The 24,077-nt window shown below is 46.2% G+C and overlaps 1 protein-coding gene across 8 annotated transcripts in view; it reads right to left on the bottom strand.

The window, feature by feature from the left end:
* agrn (agrin) overlaps positions 1-24,077 on the bottom strand; it is a 481,438-nt gene that overhangs the window by 57,927 nt on the left and 399,434 nt on the right. For all 8 annotated transcript variants that reach the window (XM_033048563.1, XM_033048565.1, XM_033048564.1 and 5 more), the window contains 6 exons: positions 23,106-23,270; positions 21,714-21,857; positions 19,497-19,621; positions 13,982-14,087; positions 6,328-6,720; positions 136-267 (listed from right to left, as the gene is read on the bottom strand). In XM_033048563.1, coding sequence (XP_032904454.1) covers positions 136-267; positions 6,328-6,720; positions 13,982-14,087; positions 19,497-19,621; positions 21,714-21,857; positions 23,106-23,270 — 1,065 coding nt within the window. The remainder of the gene's footprint in view (positions 1-135; positions 268-6,327; positions 6,721-13,981; positions 14,088-19,496; positions 19,622-21,713; positions 21,858-23,105; positions 23,271-24,077) is intronic.

Below are 24,077 nucleotides of genomic sequence, written 5' to 3'. Positions count from 1 at the left end.
CTTTATTGATAAGTGCTGGTACCGACAAGATAAACTTAACACAAGACTGTATCACAAACTCTACTGAGGAAACTATCTACAGGCAAACACTGATGAAATCTGACTCCATCTCCTGCATTTTTTAAAGGCACTTACGTGGGCAGTTGCTTCCATCACCATCGCTGGATGGTATCTTTCCGTCAGGACAACAGCCATACTCTGTATTGTCACACGTTGATCGTTCTACTGGGACAGGAGTTGGAGTAATGGTCGAGGATTCATTGAAACCTGGAGAATGACAAAAGGTAATCTAGGACATCTGCAAAGTTCACATGATCACCAGACCTTAACTTACATGTCCATCGTCAAATAGTGGTCTGCAGGACGGCACAGTGGTAGACTTGCTGCCTTACAACGCTTGTAGCACCGGGGATCCCGGGTTCGATCCTGACTACTGGTGCTGTCTGTACGGAGTTTGTACTTTCTCCCTTGTGACCGCGTGGGTTTTTCTCCGAGATCTTCGGTTTCCTCCAACACTCCAAAGACGTACAGGTTTGCAGGTTAATTGGCTTGGTATAAGTGTCCCTAGTGTGTGTAGGATAGTGTGCGGGAGTTGCTGGTCAGTTACGGACTCGGTGGGCCGAAGGGCCTGTTGCCGCGCTGTATATCTAAACTAAACTAAAAGTGAAAGGCCTGGATAGAGTGGATGTGGAGCAGGTGTGGAGCCTCTAAATAAAAGGACGTACCTTTAGAAAGGAGATGAGGAGGAATTTCTTTAGTCAGAGGGCGGTGAATCTACGGAATTCATTGCCACAGAAGGTTGTGGAGGCCAAGTCAAGTATATCTTTAAGGTGGAGATTGATATCTTGATTAGTGTGGGCATCAGAGGTTATGGGGAGAAGGCAGGAGAATGGGGTTAAGAGGGAAAGATAGATCAGTCATGATTGAATGGCAGAGTTGACTCGATGGGCCGAATGGCCAAATTCTGTTCCTATAACTTAAGAACTTATGAACATGAAGGATCTGACATCCTACTGAACACATATGATACCTAGTTACTGTGGAAAATTGCATTCGGAGCAAGAAGGGACAAAGTTTAAAGGAGGTGTGACAGAGAGTAGAGGGTGCCTGAATCACATTGTGGGCTGTACAGGCTTGTCCCTGCGCTGTGCTGTTTTATGTTCTCGTTCTATTCTTCATAAAGTGACATTACAAACCATGACGGGTCTGATTTACTTGTCTCAGACTTGATTACTTTGTAAAATTAAGAATGAGAGCTGACTTCATTGAATCCTTATGGGGCTTGTCATGGTAGATGCGGGGATAACGTTTCACCTGGCTGAGGTGTTTGGAGCCTGGGATCACAGTAGGGACTCACTCAGGCCATTCTGGACAGAGACAATGAGAAATTCCTACACCCAAGGGACATGGAAACCTTGGAATTCTCTACCCAAGAAGACTGTGGATACTGAGTATGCTTTACCTTACTTTAGAAACCAGCGATCACCCCATGTGCTAGCTCTATCCAGCACGCTATATACAATTTTTCCAAAGCCAATTCACCTACAAACCTGCTCTGGAGTGTGGGAGGAAACCCGGAGCACCAGGAGAAAACCCACGTGGTCACAGGGAGAATGTACAAACTCCGTGCCCATAGACAGCACCTTACACACAGCACCCATAGCCAGGATCAAACCGGGGTCTCTGGCGATGTAAGGCAGCAACTCTACTGCTGCGCCACTGTGCCGCCCACTCATTCAAACTTGCGGAGTATATTTACAGTAAAAATTTGATGCCTTTAGCCTTTAATGGTATCAAGGGTCATGGATTAATGCAGGAAAGTGGCTCTGTAGTGAAAGACCATCATCCAACTGAATGGCACAGGAGGGACAATGGGCAGAATCGGTACTCATGCTCCTTTATTTCATGTCATGTTCTCTAATGTGAAGTTTATGCTGAGGCTGAGATGGCAACTGTGTATTTAGCTCACAAATATATTTTTGTCAATAACCTTTAATGTGGATTTTAAAAAAAAGTGCTGGAGTACCTCAGCGGGTCAGACAGCATCTGTGGAGGGAAGGGGACAGACGACGTTTCAGATCGGGACCCTTCCTCAGGCTGATTACAGGGAAAAGGCTGCAGAAGAGGTGGGGGCAGGACAAAGCCTGGCAAGTGAGAGGTGGATACAGGAGAGGCGGGTTTGATTGGGAAATGGGTGGAATCGGTGACAAAGACTGATCCCTCCCACCTATATCTCTCCCTCCAGCTTTGCATTTCACTCCTCCTCTCCTCATCTGACACCCTTTGATCATCTTTTCACCTCTAGCCTTTGTCACTTACACCACCCATCCACCCATCATCCCCTCCCTCCCCCCCGCCCCCCTCCCTCACCTATTACCTGCCAGGCTTTGTCCCATTCTCACCTCCCTTTTCCAGCTTTCTCCCCTCCGCCCCCCCCTCCCTTCCTCCAATCGGTCTGAAGAAGGGTCCCGACCCTAAACGTCATCAGTTAATTCCCTCCACAAATGTTGCCTAATCTGCTGAGTTCCGCCAGCGCTTGTGTTTAGCTCAAGGTTCCAGTATGTGGATTTCCTCGTATCTCTATCTGTAAGGGTGAATTGGTAGCTTAAAGCATTGGCCATATGCTGGAGTGATAATGGGGAAGGGAACTTCAAACCAAATAAGCAAGATGAGACAAGTAGCTGGAGATACATAACGGCTGAAGGTCTCAATGGTTCAGACAGCAACTGGGGTGAGATGTGGATGGGTGATAAGTCTCAGACTTAGGAAAGGTCTCGACCCGAAGCATCGTCTGTCTATTCCCTCTGCAGATGCTACCACCGTCCTGACCAGTTAGGCCGTAAGGAATCGGAGTATAATCAGGCCATTTGGCCCATCAAGCCTACGGCGCCATTCAATCATGGCCGATCTATTTCTCCCTCCTAACCCCTTTCTCCTGCCTTCGCCCCATAACCTCTGACACCTGTACTAATCAAGAGTTCCTCCAGCACAGAGTTTTCTGCTGGGAGAAATATCTATTTTCCGAGCATTGCAAATAAATGATGAGGTGATTGAAATTCACCATTTTAATCTCCGATTTGGAGCATTTTAAACGAATCAGATTTGATTTTTTTATGCAGTGCCAGTAAATGAGATAGCGTGCCAAAAATATTACCCTGACATCCGATAACCTTCTGTAATGTCATGAAGTCACTATATGCCAAACGCATCAATTTGCATTCACTCATTTAATTTTCCCAACATTGCTAAATTATATTTTATTTCAATCCCCTTGCTGCAAATAAAGAACATGGCACCATTCTAACTGCAATAGAGACTGACAGATAAACTCGATGTACAGCATGAATTATTTAATTGCATCTGCCCGCTTGGTAAATATTGTACTTAATGAATGTTACATTGCTCATACTGTTTGCAGCAAAGCACTTTATTGATTGATTGAATTGATTGAAACAGGCCCTTCGGCCCAACGAGTCCACGCCGACCATCAATCACCTGTTCGCACTAGTTCTACGGCAGCCAACCCACTTTTGAAGCCACTCACTACACACTAGGGGCAACCTACAGAGGACAATTAACCTACAGACACGCACATCTCTGGGATGTGTCTGCCTCCATGTGCCCATCCAAAAGCCTTTTGAATGTCACGATTGCATTTCATAAGATCATAAGTGATAGGAGCAGAATTAGGCCATTCGACCCATCAAGTCTACCCCGCCATTCAATCATGGAAGATCTATCTTTCCCTCTCAACCCCATTCTCCTGCCTTCTCCCCATAACCCCTGACACCCACTTCCACCACCTCCCCTGGCAGCGCATTCTAGACACTCACCCCACTGAGAGTAAAAATATCATGCCCCCTCTATCTCCTTTAAACTTTCCCCCCTCTGACTTTAAAGCTGTGGCCTCTAGTCTTTGACATTTCCACTCTGGGGAAAAAGGTTTTGCTCTGTCTAAGCCTCTCATAATTTAATATAATTCTATCAGGTCTCTCCTCAACCTCCGATGCTCCAGAGAAAATAATCGGAACTTGTCCAACCTCTCCTTGGAGCCAACACCCTCTAATTCGGGCATCTAACCTCTTCCACACCCTCTCCAAAGCCTCGGCTTACTTCATGCAATGTGAAAGAACTGCAGATGCTGGTTTAAATCCAAGGTAGACACAAAATGCTGGAGTAACGCAGCGGGTGAGGCAGCATCTCTGGAGAGAAGGAATGGGCGATGTTTCGGGTCGAGACCCTTCTTCAGACTGATTAAGGTGAAGATGCTTTCATTGAGAATCTGCTAACTGGAGTCTCCAGTTCAGTAAGTGGTTGGACAAGAACATCAGGAGCAGCGCCAGATACCAGTATAATTTCAATCTTGACCTCCAGCGCTGTCAGTGTGGAGTGTACATGCTCTCCCTGTGCCTGCAGTGGTTTCTTCCCACGTCTCAAAGGTGGTCAGTCGGCACATTAACTGGCCACTGTAAATTGAGGCTAGTACGTCAGCGAGTGGTTGAATATGTGGAGGATTTTGTTACAGGGAAAATTAATGTGAGTCGGCAGAGAATCTATGTGCTATATAGGATCTTTCTGTGTTGCATTGGAAATATGAAATATATGCGATGGGGCATTGACTTGCTATTCACTACTGGTATAACTATTGATCTATCATTGTTAGATGTACCAAGATACTTTCTAATGTACTGAAATACTTTCTTGTGCAAATTCACAGAAATTGTTTACAGGCAGCATTAAGTTACGAGGCTGTGCCTACAGAAAACTGCCATGCCCACAAATCCAACTTCCGTCTTCCTAATCAGTACAAAAAGCACAAACCATTTCTCCTGAGTTAGTTTATATCCCGGTGAGTTCTGAGAAGAATTTCCATAAAATTCTCCCTGCTCCAAGTTGGCCTGGGTCTTTCCCTTATCTTTGTTTTTTTTCCCCCAAGGAGATTCCTCGACCTACAGTATATGCAAGTTAGTGTGATATACATTGTTGAAAGTTAATGGGTAAATTACTGAAGAAATACTTACTCCATGTCGTTATTGCTCCGGGCAATACATAACAGGAAATAAGTTACATGAAGACACCAAATCAAACCTTTCCTCCAAAAGCGGACTCCAATTGATTAACCTCCCTCCCTCTCCCTCGGGACGACAGATGGCACAATGGGCTAAGTGTTCGGCTGGCGACCGGAAGGTAGCCGGTTCGAATCCCGCTTGGTGTGCATACTGTCGTTGTGTCCTTGGGCAAGACATTTCACCCACCTTTGCCTGTGTGTGAATGTGTGTGAGTGATTGGTGGTGGTCGGAGGGGCCGTAGGCGCAGATTGGCAGCCACGCTTCCGTCAGTCTGCCCCAGGGCAGCTGTGGCTACAGAAGTAGCTTACCACCATCGAGTGTGACTGAGGAGTGAATGAATAATGCGATGTAAAGCGCCTTGAGTATTAGAAAGGCGCTATATAAATCCCATCCATTATTATTATTATTATTATGTTTAGTTTAGTTTAGAGATACAATGCGGAAACAGGCCCTGCAGCCCACAGACGCCACATCGTCCAGTGATCCCCACACGTTAACGCTATCCCACACACACATGGGACCATTTACATTTATACCAAGCCAATTAACCGACAAACCTGTACATCTTGGGAGTGTGGGAGGAAACCGAAGATCCCAGAGAAAACCCACTCAGGTCACTGGGAGAACGTGCAAACTCCGTACAGATAGCATCAATAGTCAGGATGGAACCCGGGTCTCTGGCGCTGTAAGGCAGCAACTCTACCGCAGCAACACAGTGTCGCCCTAAAGTGCTTCGACGCCTTCTGGAGGTGCCGCTGAGAAGCCGAGGCCGGTGCCTGGGTTGACGGAGCCTCCGGCTGGGGCTCGGATCGGCGCCACGGAGGCGTCCGGAGAGGTCCAATCAGCATTATTGGTGCGACGGTCGATATTGGCACTGTGGAAGTGAGGAGGCCGCTGCCGAGGGAAGGAACAAAGGAGGACCCGGCGTGGGAGGACCGCCATGAGTGTGGGGGATGAATAATGGAGGACCTGGCGTGGGGGGGACTGCCGTGAGGGGGGAGGGGTGAAGAACAAAGGATGAATTGGCATGGGGGGGGGGGGGGGGGTGAGGTATATGTAACTTTGTAAACGCCCTTTATGGGCGACTATTTGCATACCTTGGGTATGCAAGCAAAGAATTTCACTGTGACTTGTCACGCGTGCCAATAAAGTATTCCATTCAATCACATCATTCCAGGACACACTCCGAAGTGCATTATGATTAAGGACCCTCGTGCACACCTGACTTATTTCACTAAAGGTACTGGGATAACGTTACCCAAAGCTTCTCCTCCACTTGCTTCCAGATCGCCGCTCGCTTCCAGATCGGTGTCCCCGCTGAAGTCCCCGCTGCCCGATAGATCAGGGGGTTCGGAGGGAACGTGCAAGGTCACGGGCCGGGCGGTGGCAGGGTAGCCCGTGACGGCAGGTCCTCCGGTGACCGTGGGCATCTTCAGTTGGAGCCGCGGCCTCATCGTGTAGTTGGGCCGCGCGGTGGAAGCAGGAGGAAACTGTGCATTGAGGTTTACTGAGTCCATCTTCTCAACCCGGATGGACGGACTGGTATCTCCTCCTGGAGAAGGTGTGAGTGGTGCCGGGGATGCGTTTGACCACGGGGTTGTCTGGCCGTCATGGCTGGTGGACGGTGTGGCCGTTAGCCTTGGTGAGGCTCCTGTGGGGGGGACATAAGACAGTTTCCATTGAGTTACAGAGGTGTACTTAGAACAGCAAGCAAAACACAACATGCTACGCTTAAGATAGACACAAAATGCTGGAGTAACACAGCGGGAAAGGCAGCATTGCTGGATAGAAGGAATGGGTGACATTTTCTCGGATCGAAACCCTTCCACAGACTTAAGCATCAGATCCACTGCCTGGGTAATCCCTCTTAAAAGAGCAGTAACAATAACAAAGGGTAACGGCCTGAAACGTCGTCTGTCAATTTTTGTCCACAGATGCTGCCTGACTTGCTGAGTTCCTCCAGCACTTTGTGTTTTGTTTAAAAAAGCCGTAAGTATTTTAAATTCATGACTGCACAGAGTTCGCAAGTTTGGTTTAGAGAAAAAGCATGGGAATGGACCACTGTGACCATGTTGACCATAGATCACCCGTAGACTCGTTCTATGTTATCCAACTTTCACATCCTACACACAGGGGGGCCGTTCACAGAAGTCAATGATCCCACAAACCTGCACATCTTTGGGATTGATTCAGTTTCAGGATCTTATCATTCAGTGAGAATATTTAACTTAAGCAAGCGTAAATCTTCTAACGTTTGTTTTTTTTAACTCCATGAAACTGAATATTTAATGCAGGGAATATGAAGTATATACTGGAGCAGATGGTTTGGAATTATTTTGCAATCATACACCAATGAAGTAGCCAGCAGCCCATGTAAAAGCTCCCAGGACAGCAGAGAGACATGCACGCACATCTCCAAAGCATCTATTATTTTGCTTGCTAATGTTTGCAACAAATGGCATGGTTACGTTCGGATGGCCCTCACCGGCCCCTCTGTCACTCTGCCCAAGTGGTGCTTTGTGAAATGTGTGTTGAGTGTTGGTATTGCTGCTCAGAACACACCCTCCTGCGGATGAAGGAGCAAGCCAAAAAATGCTTGGTTTATGCCTTGACCGAAACCAGAGAAAAAAAACCAAAGACCTACAGACCCAAACAACAAAGACCTTTACCTTCTTCCCCCACATAATCTCTCTCCTCCTCCCTTGTGCCCCACTTGGACTCACACCTACCCCCCCCCCCCTCCTCACCTCTTCCATCTGCTTCCTTTCCTCTAGCTTCACAATTCATCATTCTTCAATCCTTCAGTCTTAAATCTTCTGTCCTTTCATCTCTGATCTTTGTCCAGTCATCTACCTATCGAATAATCCTCATCGCCTGTGTTGGCCTATTACCTGCCAGGCTTTGTCCTGCCCCTAACCCTCTCGTACAGCTTTCTTTCACCCTCCCCGTGTTATCAGTCTGAAGAAGAGTCCCGATCCAAAAAGTCAGGCAAGTGATTGTTGAGAAAAAGAGACAACATGCTGGAGTAACTCAGTGGGTCAGGCAGCAACTCTGGAGAACATGGGATAGGTCCCTTTTCATGTTGGGACTCTTCTTCGGATGTCAGGGCCCAAAATGTCATTTATTCACATTCTCCGGAGATGTTCCCTGGTCTGTTGAGTTACTCCAGCAGTTTGTGTCGTTTTTTGTAAACCAGCATCTGCAGTTCCTTTTTTCTACCAAACATGTGAACTCGGTGTTACTGTGTGGTTCGGAGTCAGATTAGAGAGTTCTTCGATTGACCATTCTACAGAATTGTCCATCTGTCTCCTCAGATCCTGGTGAACTACCGCTGCACCATCGAGAGCATCCTTACCAACTGCATCACAGTATGTTGTGGCAACTGCTCTGTCTCCGACCGGAAGGCATTGCAGAGGGTGGTGAAAATTGCCCAACGCATCACCGGTTCCTCGCTCCCCTCCATTGAGTCTGTCCAAAGCAAGCGTTGTCTGCGGAGGGCGCTCAGCATCGCCAAGGACTGCTCTCACCCCAACCATGGACTGTTTACCCTCCTACCATCCGGGAGGCGCTACAGGTCTCTCCATTGCCGAACCAGCAGGTCCAGGAACAGCTTCTTCCCGGCGGCTGTCACTCTACTCAACAACGTACCTCGGTGACGGCAAAACCCCCCCCCCCCCCCCCCCCCGGACACTTATTATTATTTATTCAAATTATTTGCTATGTCGCTCTTCCAGGGAGATGCTAAATGCATTTCGTTGTCTCTGTACTGTACACTGACAATGACAATTAAAATTGAATCTGAATCTGAATCTACAGGAGAGATTCAATCAGTTTTCATTAAACCAACACATATCTGCTGATCATAATGTAGTAATGATTGTGAATAGAATCATTTTATTTTGATGCAACTGTATTTTATAAGTGGACATTTCACAACAGTAGCCTCATGTTTCCTGTTGTATTCTTCATTGGATACACGATTATTTCCTTCAGTTTTTCTGAGCTTGGTGTAAATTTCAGTGAATCATACACCAGTACAGCACAGGAACAGGCCCTTCAGCATACCACACCAAACATGTTGCCATGTGGAACTAATCTCATCTGCCTACATGTGATCCACATCCCAACCCCTTCCCCTGCATTTCCAAGTGCCAGTCCTAATGCCCCTTAAATACCACTGTCAGATCTGCCTCCATCGTCACCCCTGGCAGCACTTTCCAGGCACCCACCACCCTGAGTAAAAACTTCCCCAGCACATCTCCTTGAAGGGGCTGTCCCACTTGGGCGACCTAATTGGCGAGTTTAGAAGAGTTTGAAAAAATGTCACGTTGAAGACCTCCTTCGACTATGTTGAAGACCAGCTTCGACTAGCTACGACTAACTTCGAGAAAATTGGACACTGAATAGTGGAGAGTGAAGACGACCTCCTTCGATCTCCCTTCGACTATGATGAAGACTATCTACGACTACCTTCGACTACCCTCGATTACCTACGACTAACATGCCGACCTACTAAGACCTACTACGACTAAACCCATGAGTAAAAAAGTATCGATTTTTTTCCATGGCGACCTTTTATTTACTCGCGGGCATTTTTTAACATATTGAAAAAAACGCTGCGACCTAGCTGAGGCCTCGAGTAAGCGGAGACCACTCTCGAGCATGAAGGAGAGTTACAAAGACCACCTACGACCTCGTGTCGACCAGGCTGCGAGTATGAGTCGAGGGCAAACTTGCCAGAACTCACAGATTAGGTCACCCAAGTGGGACAGGCCCTTTAAACTTCTCTGCTAAAAAGCTCTGTCCTCTAGACTTTGACATTTCCACGCTGGGAATAAAGTTGAAACCATCTACCCTATTTCTGCCTCTCATAATTTTACAGTTTAGTTTATTGTCACGTGCTCCGAGGTACAGTGAAAACCTTCTGTTGCGTGCTAACCAGTCATTTTAAACTTATATTTACTCATTTATATGCTTCTATCAGGTCTCTCCACAGCTTCTGATGCCCCAGAGAAAACAATCCAAGCTTGACCGATCTCTCCTCGGAGCTAAAACCCTCTAATCCCGGCAACATACTGGTACACAGTCACATTTGTTACACTTAATGCCGTTTATATGAGGTACAGTGGTGCAGATGGTCACCAATCAATAAAGGATTACACAACAATATCATACTCACTGGCCCATGTAAAGACTCTCAGAACAGGGGAAAAGCCAGGCAAGACTAAAATTAACAATAACTACACCTCCTGCTGCTTACACAAATGTGACCATAAAAACAAGGAGGTTGTAAGGCCATAAGTGATAGGGGAATAATTCGGCCATTCAATCAGGGCTGATCTCTCCCTCCTAACCCCATTCACCTGCCTTCTTCCCATAACCTCTGACACCCATGCTAATCAAGAATCTATCTATCTCTGCCATAAAAAGTCAAAAGGAATGGTTTGCTGCATCAATAACAGAAGAACAGAAGAATGTTGCCTCCTCTTCCATGTCCACACGTGGCTTAGGGGCAGTGACTGGGACACAGTGGCTACTGGAGCTGCGTGAATGTCCATGAAGCTGCTGCCCTTTGGAAAATCTGTAGTCTTTTACTTTCGTTTAGAGATACAGTGTGGAAACAGGCCCTTCGGCCCACTGAGTCTGCGCCGACCAACGATCACCCCGTACACTAACACTATCCGACACGCTAGGGACAATTTAAAATTTAACCAAAGCCAATTAATCTACAACCCTGCACGTCTTTGGAGTGTTGGAGGAAACCGGAGCTCCCGGAGAAAACCCACGTGCAAGTCACGGGGAGAACATACAAACTCCGTACGGATAAGCACCAGTAGTCAGGATCGAACCCGGGTCTCTGGCACTGTAATAGCCCTGTCCCACGGTACGAATTCATTCCAAGAGCTCTCCCGAGTTTAAAAAAAATCAAACTCGTGGTAAGCACGGAGAATGAATGTAGCGGGTACGTCGGAGCTCGGGGACGTCTCTTAGCGCTAACGACAGGTACTCGGGAAGACTCGCTAACGGCAGGTAAGCACGGGAAGACTCGTAAAGATTTTTCAACATGATGAAAAATGTCCACGAGAGCCCAGAGTACCGACGAGTGGCCATTACCATAAATCTCCGAGTTCGAATCAGGGAAAATTCGGGAGAGCTCTTGGAATGAACTCGTACCGTGGGACAGGGCTTTAAGGCATCAACCCTATCGCTGCGCCACCGAAGTCAGTGAATGAACATCTGCACAAGACATTGAGCGTGCTGGGAACGCATTCCTGAGCGCGCATCATATATTTCCGATGTCGGCTGCGAAGCATGTGGACTTCCAGTGACAGGGTCATGAAGGATTTCCAAACCCTGGACACATTTTAGCTTCGGAATGCACTCCCATTTTTAATTCCTGGGCAAACAGCTGCAGATATGATTCATTACCACGGCACGTCTCAGAAGGGACAAGGAGGAAATTACAACATCTTAATTCACAGGCTTGAGACGGCCAACAGGCAGCTGATGGAATTCACTGGGCATTCTCTCCAGCAGTGTCCTGCACACCATTCACTGAATAGCCCAGCAGATGTTGTGCTCAAAACAACTGGAGGAAATAGCTCTGGACCCGATGAAATGCCCTAGAGGACAAATTTCAACACAGTTGGCAAAATGCTTTGGTATAAGTGCAGTTGCACCATATGTCTTAATCATTGGCCCCCAGTCTCAGTCTGAAGAAGGGTCTCGACCTGAAACATCACCTATTCCTTTGATCCAGAGATGCTGCGTGACTCACTGAGTTACTCCAGCTTTTTGTGTCTGTCTTTCATCATTAGCACGACAGATGAGGGTACTGAGGCTATTCAGTTACTCGAATGCCCGAGAATAAAAGAGACTGAAGAAAAAATGGTGGCCATTCCCCAATTCCTCAAGGATACTGACCTCCCCACCATCAAAGGGGTCTATAGGAAGCGCTGCCCGAAAAAGTCAGCTGCTATCACGAGATCTGTTCTTACCACGTTCTCATCTCCCTGCTGCCAGCGGGAAGAAGACACAGGAGCCTGAGAACTGTGACCACCAGGTTCAAGAACAGCTTATTCCCATCAATCGTCAGATTCTTGAACTACACTGCACAACCCTAACCGCAATCCACTGAGGACATTGTTGACACAAGCAACTGCAGATGCTAGTTTACAAAGAAAAGGACACAAAGTGCTCTAGTAGCCCAGCGGGCCAGGCAGCATCTCCGGAGAACATGGATAGGTGATGTTTCCGGTCCTGCTGAGTTAGTCCAGCACTCTGTTGAAGGGCTTCACCCCCTCATTGGTTGCCCCATCAGAGGACGGATCTGAAGGCTTTGGCGAGGGTGCAGAAGAAGTTCAAACTTGGATTGTTTTCTCTGGGGCATCAGGATCAGAGGGAGCGGCTGATAAAAGTTTGTCAAATTATGAGAGGCATTAATAAGTGAGACGATCAGAACCCTTATTCCGAGGGTGAATATGTTAGACTAGATATTCACAGGCAGAACGTGCAAACTACACACAGACAGCACCCGTGGTTAGGATTAAACACAGGACCCTGGCACTGTTGAGGCAGCCGTTCTATTCACTGCATAACTGTGCTGCCCATATGTTAGGACAAATTCCCTCAAAGCTTTTATTCTGGTGGTCATTGACTGTGGACTTCAGGAGGTATCTACAGGAGGAAGGTTTTGCCCGCTGACAGGCCACCACTGAACCTGCTCATGAAGTGGACTTGAGATTGGGGATCTGGGAAAGATGCCGACTTGCTCAGCAAGGTCTAAAATATTGGCTGCCTGCATGTAGTACTGCTGATAGCGTTTTCTACAAAGCCACACGCATGGAGAGAGAATAAAAAAGATATCGGGAGAAGCAGCGGAGGTCGGTACAGATGACAAAGTTCACAGGACCCTCTTTGTCACGTAATGAAGCGTGAATCTGAACTCCGGATCACCACCCAGGCGCTGAAGGGACGGTTTTATTAACGGGGAGGAAGAAACTACATCTTCAATGGAAAGAATGAAGACTGTTAGCTGGATGACAAAGAGAACAAAAACTTTTGGAAAAACTGCATAAAACCTGCAGAATATCAAATGATTCCACTCAGGAGTGAAGCATTAATTAATAACATCACCTTCCTGGTTCGTTTTCTGCCACAGAATGGCTCCGTTCTGTATCCAACATGCCACACAACCGTGACCCCATTGTTAGGAGAAAGCCTTTCAGCTTAGTAAGTCTTTGTCTGCCCACTTGGGTAATAAATGCAGCAAAGGAAGATCCACGTTTCCATGGTAACCATCCACAGTGCTTCCTCTCAGATCCTTTCGCAGTGCAATTAAAATACCACGAAGGCACAGAGTCCCAGCGGGTAGAGCCGCTGCCTCACAGCACTAGGGACCCGGGTTCGAACCTGACCTCGGGTGCTGTCTGGGTGGAGTTTGCACGTTCTCCCCTGTGACCGCGTCGGTTTCCTCCGGGTGCTCCGGTTTCCTCCCACGTCCCAAAAAAGGCATGGGTTTGTAGGTTAATTGGCTTCAGAAAAATGATGTGCAGGGAATGGATGCAAAGGTGGGATAACATAGAACGGGTGTGAACAAGGGATCGATGGTTGGCTTGGATTGGGTGGGCCGAAGGGCCTATGTCCATGCTGTATCTCTATAAATTACAAGTTCACAGGACTGTTATAGGAGTAGAATTAGGCCATTTGGCCCATCGAGTCTAATCCGCCATTCAATCATGGCTGATCTCTGCCTCCTAATCCCATTTTCCTGCCTTCTCCCCACAATCCTTGACACCCGTTCAAATCAAGCATTTGTCCATCTCTGCCTTGAAAACATCCACTGACTTGGCCTCCACAGCCCTCTGTGGCAATGAGTCCCTAGACATACCGTACTTGATCATTGGCCTTACCTTGACAAGGGCCTCGATGTGCAATGGTTATTGTTGTGCCCTGTCGACACGCGATAGTTTTGAGCTGGCACTCATTGGCGTAGGTTACTCCGTCTGAGCCACAGACCTGGCAAGGAGGTGAAAGCGCAAAGGTCACACACATCGTCATCAGCATAACATCACAAGCAGTGCACAAAAATACAAGAGCAGGAAAAGGTCAAATCACAATCGCTCCTGTGTTCCAAGATCCAGTTGGATGACGATTGCTCGTACCCAATTCCATCAGTCCACCTTGGCTTTCGATCAATTGATATCCGAGTCTACAGAAAGCTAGCTAAACCAGGCATGACATTTTCAACTAATCCACATCTTACAGCATAATAGAGAAACAATTTTGTTAGAAGCAAGTTTTTTTTATTCGTTCTCCGGAGATGAACACCTTTTATTGCCTCTGTTTTCAGTTTGAAGATGGGTCTCGACCCATTCCTTCTCTCCAGAGAAGCTGCCTGTCCTGCTGAGTTACTCCAGCATTTTGTGTCTACCTTCGACTTAAACCAGCATCTGCAGTTCTTTTCTACATTTGATTATCTATCCATTTTGAAAACTCAAGGAAAACCAAGCTAGTTTCATGCACCTTGTCCTTACGATGTAATTACTTAAGCCTTGGTAGTATTCTGGTGAAACTGCACAATACTTCTTCCAAGGCCAATGTATGCTTTCACACACTGCATTCAGAAAGTATTCAGACCCCTTCACTTTTTCCACAATTTGTTACGTTACAGCCTTATTCTAAAATTCATTTTTTTTTATCATCAATCTACACACAATACCCCAAAAATAAAAAAGCGAAAACAGGTATTTAGAAATTTTTGCAAAGTAATTAAAAATAAATAACTGAAATATCACATTTACATAAGTATTTACACCCTTTACTCAGTACTTTGTTGAGGCACCTTTGGCAGCGATTACAACCTCAAGTCTTCTTGGGTATGACGCTACAAGATTGTCACACCTGTATTTGGGTAATTTCTCCCATTCTTCTCTGCAGATCCTCTCAAGCTCTGTCTGGTTGGATGGGGAGCGTCGATGCACAGCTATTTTCAGGTCCCTCCAGAGATGTTCGATCGGGTTCAAGTCTGGGCTCTGGCTGGGCCACTCAAGGACATTCACAGACTTGTCATGAAGCCACTCCTGCGTTGTCTTGGTTGTGTGCTTAGGATCTTTGTCCCGTTGGAAGGAGAACTTCCGCCCCAGTCTGAGGTTTTCATCAAGGATCTCTCTGTACTTTGCTCCGTTCATCTTTCCCTCGATCCTGACTAGTCCCCAGTTCCTGCCACTGAAAAACATCCCCACAGCATGATGCTGCCACCACCATGCTTCACCGTAGGTATGGTTTTGGCCAGGTGATGAGCGGTGCTGGTTTCCTCCAGACGTGACGCTTGGCATTCAGGCCAAAGAGTTCAATCTTGGTTTCATCAGACCAGAGAATCTTGTTCAGGTGCCTTTTGGCAAACTCCAAGCAGGCTGTCATGTGCGTTTTACTGAGGAATGGCTTCCATCTGACCACTCTACCATAAAGGCCTGATATAGTTGTCCTTCTGGAAGGTTCTCCCATCTCCACAGAGGAACTCTGAAACTCTGTCAGAGTGACCATTGGGTTCTTGGTCACCTCTCTGACCTCTCCCCACTCAGATTGCTCAGTTTGGCCAGGCGGCCATCTCTATGAAGAGTCCTGGTGTTCTTCCATTTAAGAATGACAGAGGCCACTGTGTTCTTCGGGACCTGCAATGCTGCAGAAATTGTTTTATACCCTTCCCCAGATCTGTGTCTTGATACAATCCTGTCTGAGGTCTACAGACAATTCCTTCGTCTTCATGGCTTGGTTTTTGCTCTGACTTGCACTCTCAACTGTGGGACCTTATATAGACAAGTGTGAGCCTTTCCAAATCTTGTCCAATCAATTTAATTTACTGGTGGACTCCAATCAAGTTGTAGAAACATCTCAAGGATAATCAATGGAAACAGGATGAACCTAAGCTCAATTTTGAGTGTCAGAGTAAAGGGTCTGAATACTTATGTAAATGTGGTATTTCAGTTATTTCTTTTTAATTACTTTACAAACATTTCTAAACAACTGTTTTCGCTTCTTCATTCTGGAGTATTGTGTGTAGATTGATGATTAAAAAAAAGAATTTAATCCATTTTAAAATAAGGCTGTAACGTAACAAGATGTGGTAAAAGTGAAGGGGTCTGAATACTTTCTGAATGCACTGTATATAAGCAGTGATCATCAATACAGTACTCCAGCTGGGGTCAGATTGAGGTCATGTTTATATTGCTTTGTGATAGATGCGAATGTTCTCTCCTCCTCTGGTGCTTAAGATTTTGGTCATTGGATACAATGACACCCAAACAATCCCAACCCGAATGTCATCTGTTCATTCCTCCACCGATGCTGCCTGACCCACCGAGTTCCTCTGCCACTTTGTGTTGCTCCAGATTCCAGCCACATGTCTTTGGGATGGGGGAGGAAGCCGGGGCACCTGAAGGAATCCCATGCGGTCACAGGAAGAACGTGCAAACGCCACACAGGCAGCACCCGAGGTTGGGATCGAACTCGGGTCTGGTGCTGTTAGGCAGCAGCTCTACCAGCCCATTAAATGAATGTCATCTGAAATATGAGCGAGCATTGGAGTGCTGCCAATGTAGCAGTGATATCTTTACTATCCTGTGTGGATATTCGTCTCGGCAGTCCTTTACATCTTTCTTCTCGACACTGTGGTTTATAGACCACCAAAGTGTAGTCACCGTAGTAAGGAGTATAAATCAACATAGAATACGGTCACGCAATAAGAACAGTGCAATGACGATGAGAGATGTTCATCTTCCTGCTGGTTGGGGTAATCAAGCTGGCAAGGACAGATACATGAGGACATGCACAGAATGTATTCAGGATAGTTTGGCATGGAGCCAACTATACAATGGACCTGGTAATGGTGAACGAGGCATGTTTAATAATTATCCTCACAGTTGGTTTCCTGAGGAAGTAGCGATCATCGAATGTTCGGTAGACAAAAATGCTGGAGAAACTCAGCGGGTGTGGCAGCATCTATGGAGCGAAGGAATAGGTGACGTTTCGGGTCGAGACCCTTCAGGGTCTCGACCCGAAACGTCACCTATTCCTTCGCTCCATAGATGCTATAGATGCTGCCTCACCCGCTGAGTTACTCCAGCATTTCTGTCTACCTTCGATTTCTCCAGCATCTGCAGTTCTTTCTTAGACAACTCTTTATCATAGAATGGTAGCATTTTGTATTCAATTTGAGAGTGAGAAACCTGGGTAGAAGTCTTTCTGCGTTTGTGTAAGGTACCAGTGAGACCACAACTGGATGTTTATTTATTTATTCAAAGGATATATGGGCTTCGTATAGACTGAGGCAGCATTTCATTACCTAGCCCTAATTTCACCGTGTGAAGATGACGATGAGCTGCAGTATTGAGAGGCTGCAGTCCCTGAGATTTAGTTTAGTTTTTGTCACCGAGGTACAGTGAAAAGAGTTTTGTTGTGTGTTCATCAGTCAGCGGAAAGACTAGACATGTCTACAATCGAAGGTAGACAAAAATGCTGGAGAAACTCAGCGGGTGAGGCAGCATCTATGGAGCAAAGGAAATAGGCAGCGTTTCGGGTCGAAACGTCTGAAGAAGGGTTTCGACCCGAAAAGTTGCCTATTTCTTTCGCTCCAAAGATGCTGCCTCACCCGCTGAGTTTCTCCAGCATTTTTGTCTACCTTCGATTTTCCAGCATCTGCAGTTCCTTCTTAAACATGATTACAATCGCGTCGTCCACAGTGTACAGGTACACAATAAAGGAAAAAAACATTTACTGCAAGATAAAGTCTAACTAAAGTTAATCCAAGAGTCTTCGATGAGATAGATATTCGGTCAAGACAGCTCTCTAGTTGTTGGTAGGCGTGGTTCAGCTGTCTGATAACAACTTGGAAGAAACTCTCCCTGAATCAGTAGGTGTGCGTTTTCACAATCCTGTACGTCATGCCTGATGGGAGGGGGGGAGAAGATGGAATGACCGGGGTGAGATTGGTCCATGATGATGCTGGTGCTCTTGACAACATTATTGCATAATTGGTGATATGTGACGTTGTTCGGGAGAGAGATACAGAATTTTGACTCGGTGATGGTGAAGGAACAGCGATGAATTTCCAGGTGTGGATGGTGTACGGTTTGGTGGGCAACCTCCAGGCGGTGGCGCCAACTATGCTTTTACTGCCTTTGTCCTTCTAGCTGGTCGAGGTGGTGGCTTAGGTAGGGGCAGTCTGAGGAGTCTAAGGGGAGTTGCTGCAATCCACCCTGTAGCTGGGGCAAGGTGAATCATTTTGAAGAGTATTTGATTTTTGTATGGGCTTTCTACAGTTTATTAGTTCCTTCACATATTATTGTTGCTCTCTGTAACTCTTCTATTCCATTGGATTTTGACTTTTCCTTTTTTATAAAAAGGTTTATTTCTCGCCTCACTAAACAGGTCCAAAGAAAATAGCATTGGAGTTTAAATCTCCCAAGTGTTCTGAATGAATAACCAAAGAGAACAAAACTGCTTCAAGGACATTCTTCTGACTAACATCAGAGTGGGGATGAACTGAGAGGTTCCCTGTGGACTCAATCAGTCAGTTTAGTTTATTATCACGTGTACCTAGGTACAGTGAAAAGCATTTGTTGCGTGCTAACCAGACAATGCAGATTCTAGTATAGGAGCAGGGAGGTTCTACTGCAGTTGTACAGCCTCTTGGTGAGACCACACCTGGAGTATTGCGTACAGTTTTGGTCTCCTAATCTGAGGAAAGACATTCTTGCCATAGAGGGAGTACAGAGAAGGTTCACCAGACTGATTCCTGGGATGTCAGGACTTTCATACAAAGAAAGACTGGATAGACTCGGCTTGTACTCGCTAGAATTTAGAAGATTGAGGGGGGATCTTATAGAAACGTACAAAATTCTTAAAGGGTTGGACAGGCTAGATGCAGGAAGATTGTTCCCGATGTTGGGGAAGTCCAGAACAAGGGGTCACAGTTTAAGGATAAGGTGGAAATCTTTTAGGATTGAGATGAGAAAAACATTTTTCACGCAGAGAGTGGTGAATCTGTGGAACTCTCTGCCACAGAGGGTAGTTGAGGCCAGTTTATTGGCTATATTTAAGAGGGAGTTAGATGTGGCCCTTGTGGCTAAAGAGATAAGGGGGTATGGAGAGAAGGCAGGTACGGAATACTTAGTTGGATGATCAGCCATGATCATATTGAATGGCGGTGCAGGCTCCAAGGGTCGAATGGCCTACTCCTGCACCTAATTTCTATGTTTCTATTACAATCGATCCATCTAGAGTGTATAGGTACATGATAAGCGAATAACTTTTAGTTCGAGGTAAAGCCAGCAAAATTCGATCAAGGATAGTCCGGGGATGTAGATCGTAATAAAGAGGTAGATAGTAGTTCAGCACTGCTCTCTGGTTGTGGTAGGATGATCTTACCTTAACCTGTTTATGTTGTGGGCAAATAGAAGGAGGGCATTCACAATACGCTCGTCCAATATCCTGTACACAAGTTGCTCCGTACTGACACTGAAGATCAGCACACGTTCTGGATGCAATTGGGTCTGTGGAAAGGGAGAAGTACAACTTATTCAGCGCCGTTCATTCACACTCTGAGTATCTCCAAGATTTTTTATCATTAGGCAGTAAAGTAACCCAGTGGTCACTCACACAGAATACTGAGACCATCTTAGTTAAGAACATAGAGCAGTACGGCATTGAAACAGAACAACCACGATGCCAATCTAAACTAATCCCATCTGCCTGCTCATATTCCATATCTCGCTATTCCTTACCTGTTTACGAGTCTGTCCAAATGCCTCTTAAATGCTGCTTTTGTAACTGTTTCTACCACTTCCCTTGGCAGTGTGTTATCAGGCACCCATCACACTCGGTGTAAAAAACTTGTCTCCTTTAAACTTTCCCCCTCTCACCTTAAATCTATGCCATCTAGTCTCACACATATCTAGCCTGGGGAACAGGCTATGACCACCCGTCCTATCTTTGTCTCTCATTATGTTATGTACAGTTTATTTTCGTTATGAGGAGTGTCCCCACAGTTGTCAGACACCACTGTCTCTTTAAGAACACAGGCCGCTGGTTACACTGCGAGAACCCATTGACATTGACAAGCAATTGGGTTCGATCGACACTTGTGCAATGATACTCTATTTTTAACTTGCCGTAACAAAAATGCATTTTTAGCTGTTAAAAATAACGTTAAATCTGAAAACGACTCGTTGCTTCATGGAGTGGCCGCTAGGCGGTCTATTACTTGGTCATAGTAGACAATCAGCAACAAGGGACATGGACTCAGTGGGCCGAAGGGCCTGTTTCCATGCTGTATCTCTAAACTAAACTAAACCTCGACTGATGAAGGCAGGTAGACCGTACACTTTCAAGGTGCTATAGACTGTGTACCCCAAGTTCTCTCTGCACTTCGAAGCTCTGACTGCCACCTGGAATTCAACAAGGAGACTGCAACAACTCAAATTTGTCCAGATTAAACTACATCTGTCATTTTTCCACCTAAATTCCCAGCTTGTCTCCATCCCCTGCATCCTTTGACCTTCTTTGCCAATGGCGGCTCCAACAATTTCCAATCCATCTACAAACTTGTTAACCAGACCACCTACATTTCCATCCAGATACAGATACAGGGGGTAAAACTGGAACGGGTGCAGAGAAGATTTACGAGGATGTTGCCAGAACTCGAGGGTCTGACCTTGAGGGAAAGGTTGAACAGACTGGGACTTTATTCCTTGGAGCACAGGAGGATGAGGGGTGATTTTATAGAGGAGTATAAGATCATGAGAGGATTAGATAGGGTGAATGCACAGTCTTTTCCCCAGAGTAGGGGAATCAAGAACCAGAGGACATAGGCTTAAGGTGAGGGGGAGAAGATTTAATAGGAATTTGACGGGCCACTCTCTTTACATTAAAGGGTGGTAGGTATATGGAATGAGCTGCCGGAGGAGGTAGTTGAGGCAGGTACTATCACAATATTTATAAAACATTCTTCTTCTTGCGTATGGTGTGCACAGCCTAAAGTTGTAGATCAAGGGCAGACATCCAGGCCAGGACAGCATCAGTTACTGGGTGGATGGCTTTGATGCCCCCAGGGAAAAGCCTCAGTGGGCAGTCATTCACGATGTGTGGGATGTTCTTGACTGGACGTCCGCAGTCGCAAGCAGGGCTGTCTGTCATCCCCCACTTATGCAGGTGATGGGCTGTTCTTGCATGGAGGGTGCGGATTCTGTTCAGGGTTAGCCATTGCTTGCCACGGTGGGGGGTCTGTGATCACATTTGGACAGATACATGGATAAGATAGGACTAGAGGAATATGGGCCAAACAAAGGCAAGTGGGACTACTGTAGATGGATCATGTTGACTCCATATATAGATTCATACAGATAGGGTAAAGAGTCAGAACCTTTTCCCCAGGGGGAAGATATCCAACATTGGATGGCATATCTATCAGGTGAGAGGGGGAATGTTGAAAGGAGAAGTATTTTGACACAGAGAGCGGTGGGGGCCAAGTTGGGCCGAAGGGCCTGTTTCCATGATGTGTGACAACTATATGACTGTATATGTGACAAAGAAGTCAGTCGTGGTGCCGAGCGGGGATTTCCTCTCTGCACCAGCCAATGCTGTCACCTTGATCACAGCCGTTGGGGCCCAGATTAGTGCCGTCGGGACACTGTTTGCACTTCATTCCGCTGATGCCGGTTTTGCAGGAACACAATCCCGTCATCTGCTCACAGTCATCCCGGACTGCACCGAGCGGGTCACAGTTACACGCTGTGGATGGAAGAGAGGAACAAAACCAGTCACTGCAGGGATAGTCACAGCATCAGTCGCGCGCAACAAGAATTCGCATTCGCCCTCTTTACTATCATCCAGTTAAAATATAATCATTACATTTAAAATAAAACAAACAAACCCCCAATGACTCATCAATGCCATATTTTAAAAGTGCGAAACAGAAAATGCTCAGCAAATTTTAATTGGTTGTGAATTATTAACGTTCAAAGGGATTTGAACCTATCAAAGGTTCATCAGTCCATAAATTATAGGTGCAGAATTAGGCCATTCGGCCCATTAAGTCTACTCCACCATTCAATCATGGGTGATCTATCTCTCCATCTCAACCTCATTCTCCTGCCATCTCCCCATAACCCCAGACACTCGCACTAATAAAGACAAGTCTTCCTTTAATTTTCTTTAGATGTCACTGGATGTTGATCAAGAGCCAAAATCTTCACCTGATCATTTCCTCCCTTGTTTGGGATGCAGAGGCTGCACCAGGAGTTCCGCCTGCTACCCGAGCTGGGTTTTTTAAAACTCATTGTGGAACTTATCAGACTCCAAAGGGGAAAGAGCTCCCTCATCCCTGAGATTTCGTAATGGGCATTAGTGACCTACTAAAGTGGACCTACTTTGATTGTAAACCTGATATTCTTATTCACGCACTCTTCTCAAGAACTCCCAGTAAACAGTGTTATTCCCTTTATTCTGTATCTGTACACTGTGATTCATTACAATCATGTCTAGTCTTTCTGCTGACTGGATAGTGTGCATTAAAAAGGTTTTTCACTGTACCTCGGTACACGTGACAATGAACATAACTAAACCAGACTTAACGAACTACAGATGCAGTAATATTGAGCAAAGAAACAAAGTGCTGGAAAAAAAATCTCAATGGGTCAGGTAGCATCTATGGAGGGAATGGACAGATGATCTTTTGGATCGGGACTCTTCTTCAGACTGATAGAGTAGACTGAAGAAGGGTCCCGACCCGAAACATCACCCATTCCTTTTCTCCAGAGGTACTGCCTGTCCCGCTGAGTTACTCCAGCTTTGTTGTCTATCTTTGGTTTAAACCAGCATCTGCGGTTCCTTTCTAGAGGAGGGGGAGATTGATTTGCCAATGGCTGGACAAAGTCAAGAGATGAAAAGACAAATGTGTGTGAGGTGAGGAGAGAGGAGAGGTGAAATATGAGACCAGAGGAAGGGATGTGGGTGGAAGGTCTTAATAGTTTCACTTACGGGTACATCCACTCCTCTCATCTATGACAATGCCCCGGAAATTCCAGAATCCAGGTTCGCAACGATCACATTTCAGACCTCCCACACCTGGTTTGCAGGAACACTGACCGTTGCTGGGGCTACAGGTTTCACTGTACGACCCGTGCTGGTTACACTCACAGGTGCCTAGAAATGTCACACGAACAAACATTTTGCAGTTAGACTTTACTTTGGTCTGTAGAGATACAGCATGGAAACAGGCCCTTCGGCCCCACCAAGTCTGTCCCGACCAGCGTTCACCCCGTACACTAGCTCTATCCTGCACGTTAATTTTTATAGTTTCTACAGAAGCCAAATAACCGACAAACCTGCACGTCTTTGATATGTGCGAGGAAACGGGAGCACCCGGAGAAAACCCACGCGGCCACAGGTAGAACGTGCAAACTCCGTAAAGGCAGCACCCGTAGTCAGGATCGAACCTGGGTCTGTGGCGATGTGAGGCAGCAAGTCTACCACTGTGCCACCCCCATATTTCTTTCTCAAGAATGTAATGCAGTGTCTTAATTTACTTGAGATTACATATTTAACCATAGTAAGAGTTAAGATAAGAAGCTTCTGAAGATGTGTATCCATGCGGTAAGATAGTATGACCACAAAGCACAACCCCGCTAATCTCATTGGGATGAGGACGGCATGATGGTGTAGCGGTAGAGTTGCTGCCTTACAGCGCCAGAGACCCGGGATCGATCCTGACTACGGGTGCTGTCTGTATGGTCGGCTCGGACTCGATGGGCCGAAGAGCCTGTTTCCACGCTGTGTCTCTAAACTAAACTAGATGAAGATTGATCAAGAAGATAGATTGAAAAAATAGCTTGAGAAAATAGATTGAGAAACTTGCACAACGGATAAATAATGGCAAACGTTTTAATGAAAACACTTTGAAAATCTCCACAAATGTGGATTCTGTTGGAAAAAAGGTAAAATCTCCACGCG

This window comes from Amblyraja radiata, chromosome 31, assembly GCF_010909765.2.
Source record: "Amblyraja radiata isolate CabotCenter1 chromosome 31, sAmbRad1.1.pri, whole genome shotgun sequence".
Classification (NCBI taxonomy): domain Eukaryota; kingdom Metazoa; phylum Chordata; class Chondrichthyes; order Rajiformes; family Rajidae; genus Amblyraja; species Amblyraja radiata.
The sequence above is the reverse complement of the archived record's forward strand: the minus strand, read 5'-3'. Positions and strand labels throughout refer to the sequence as shown.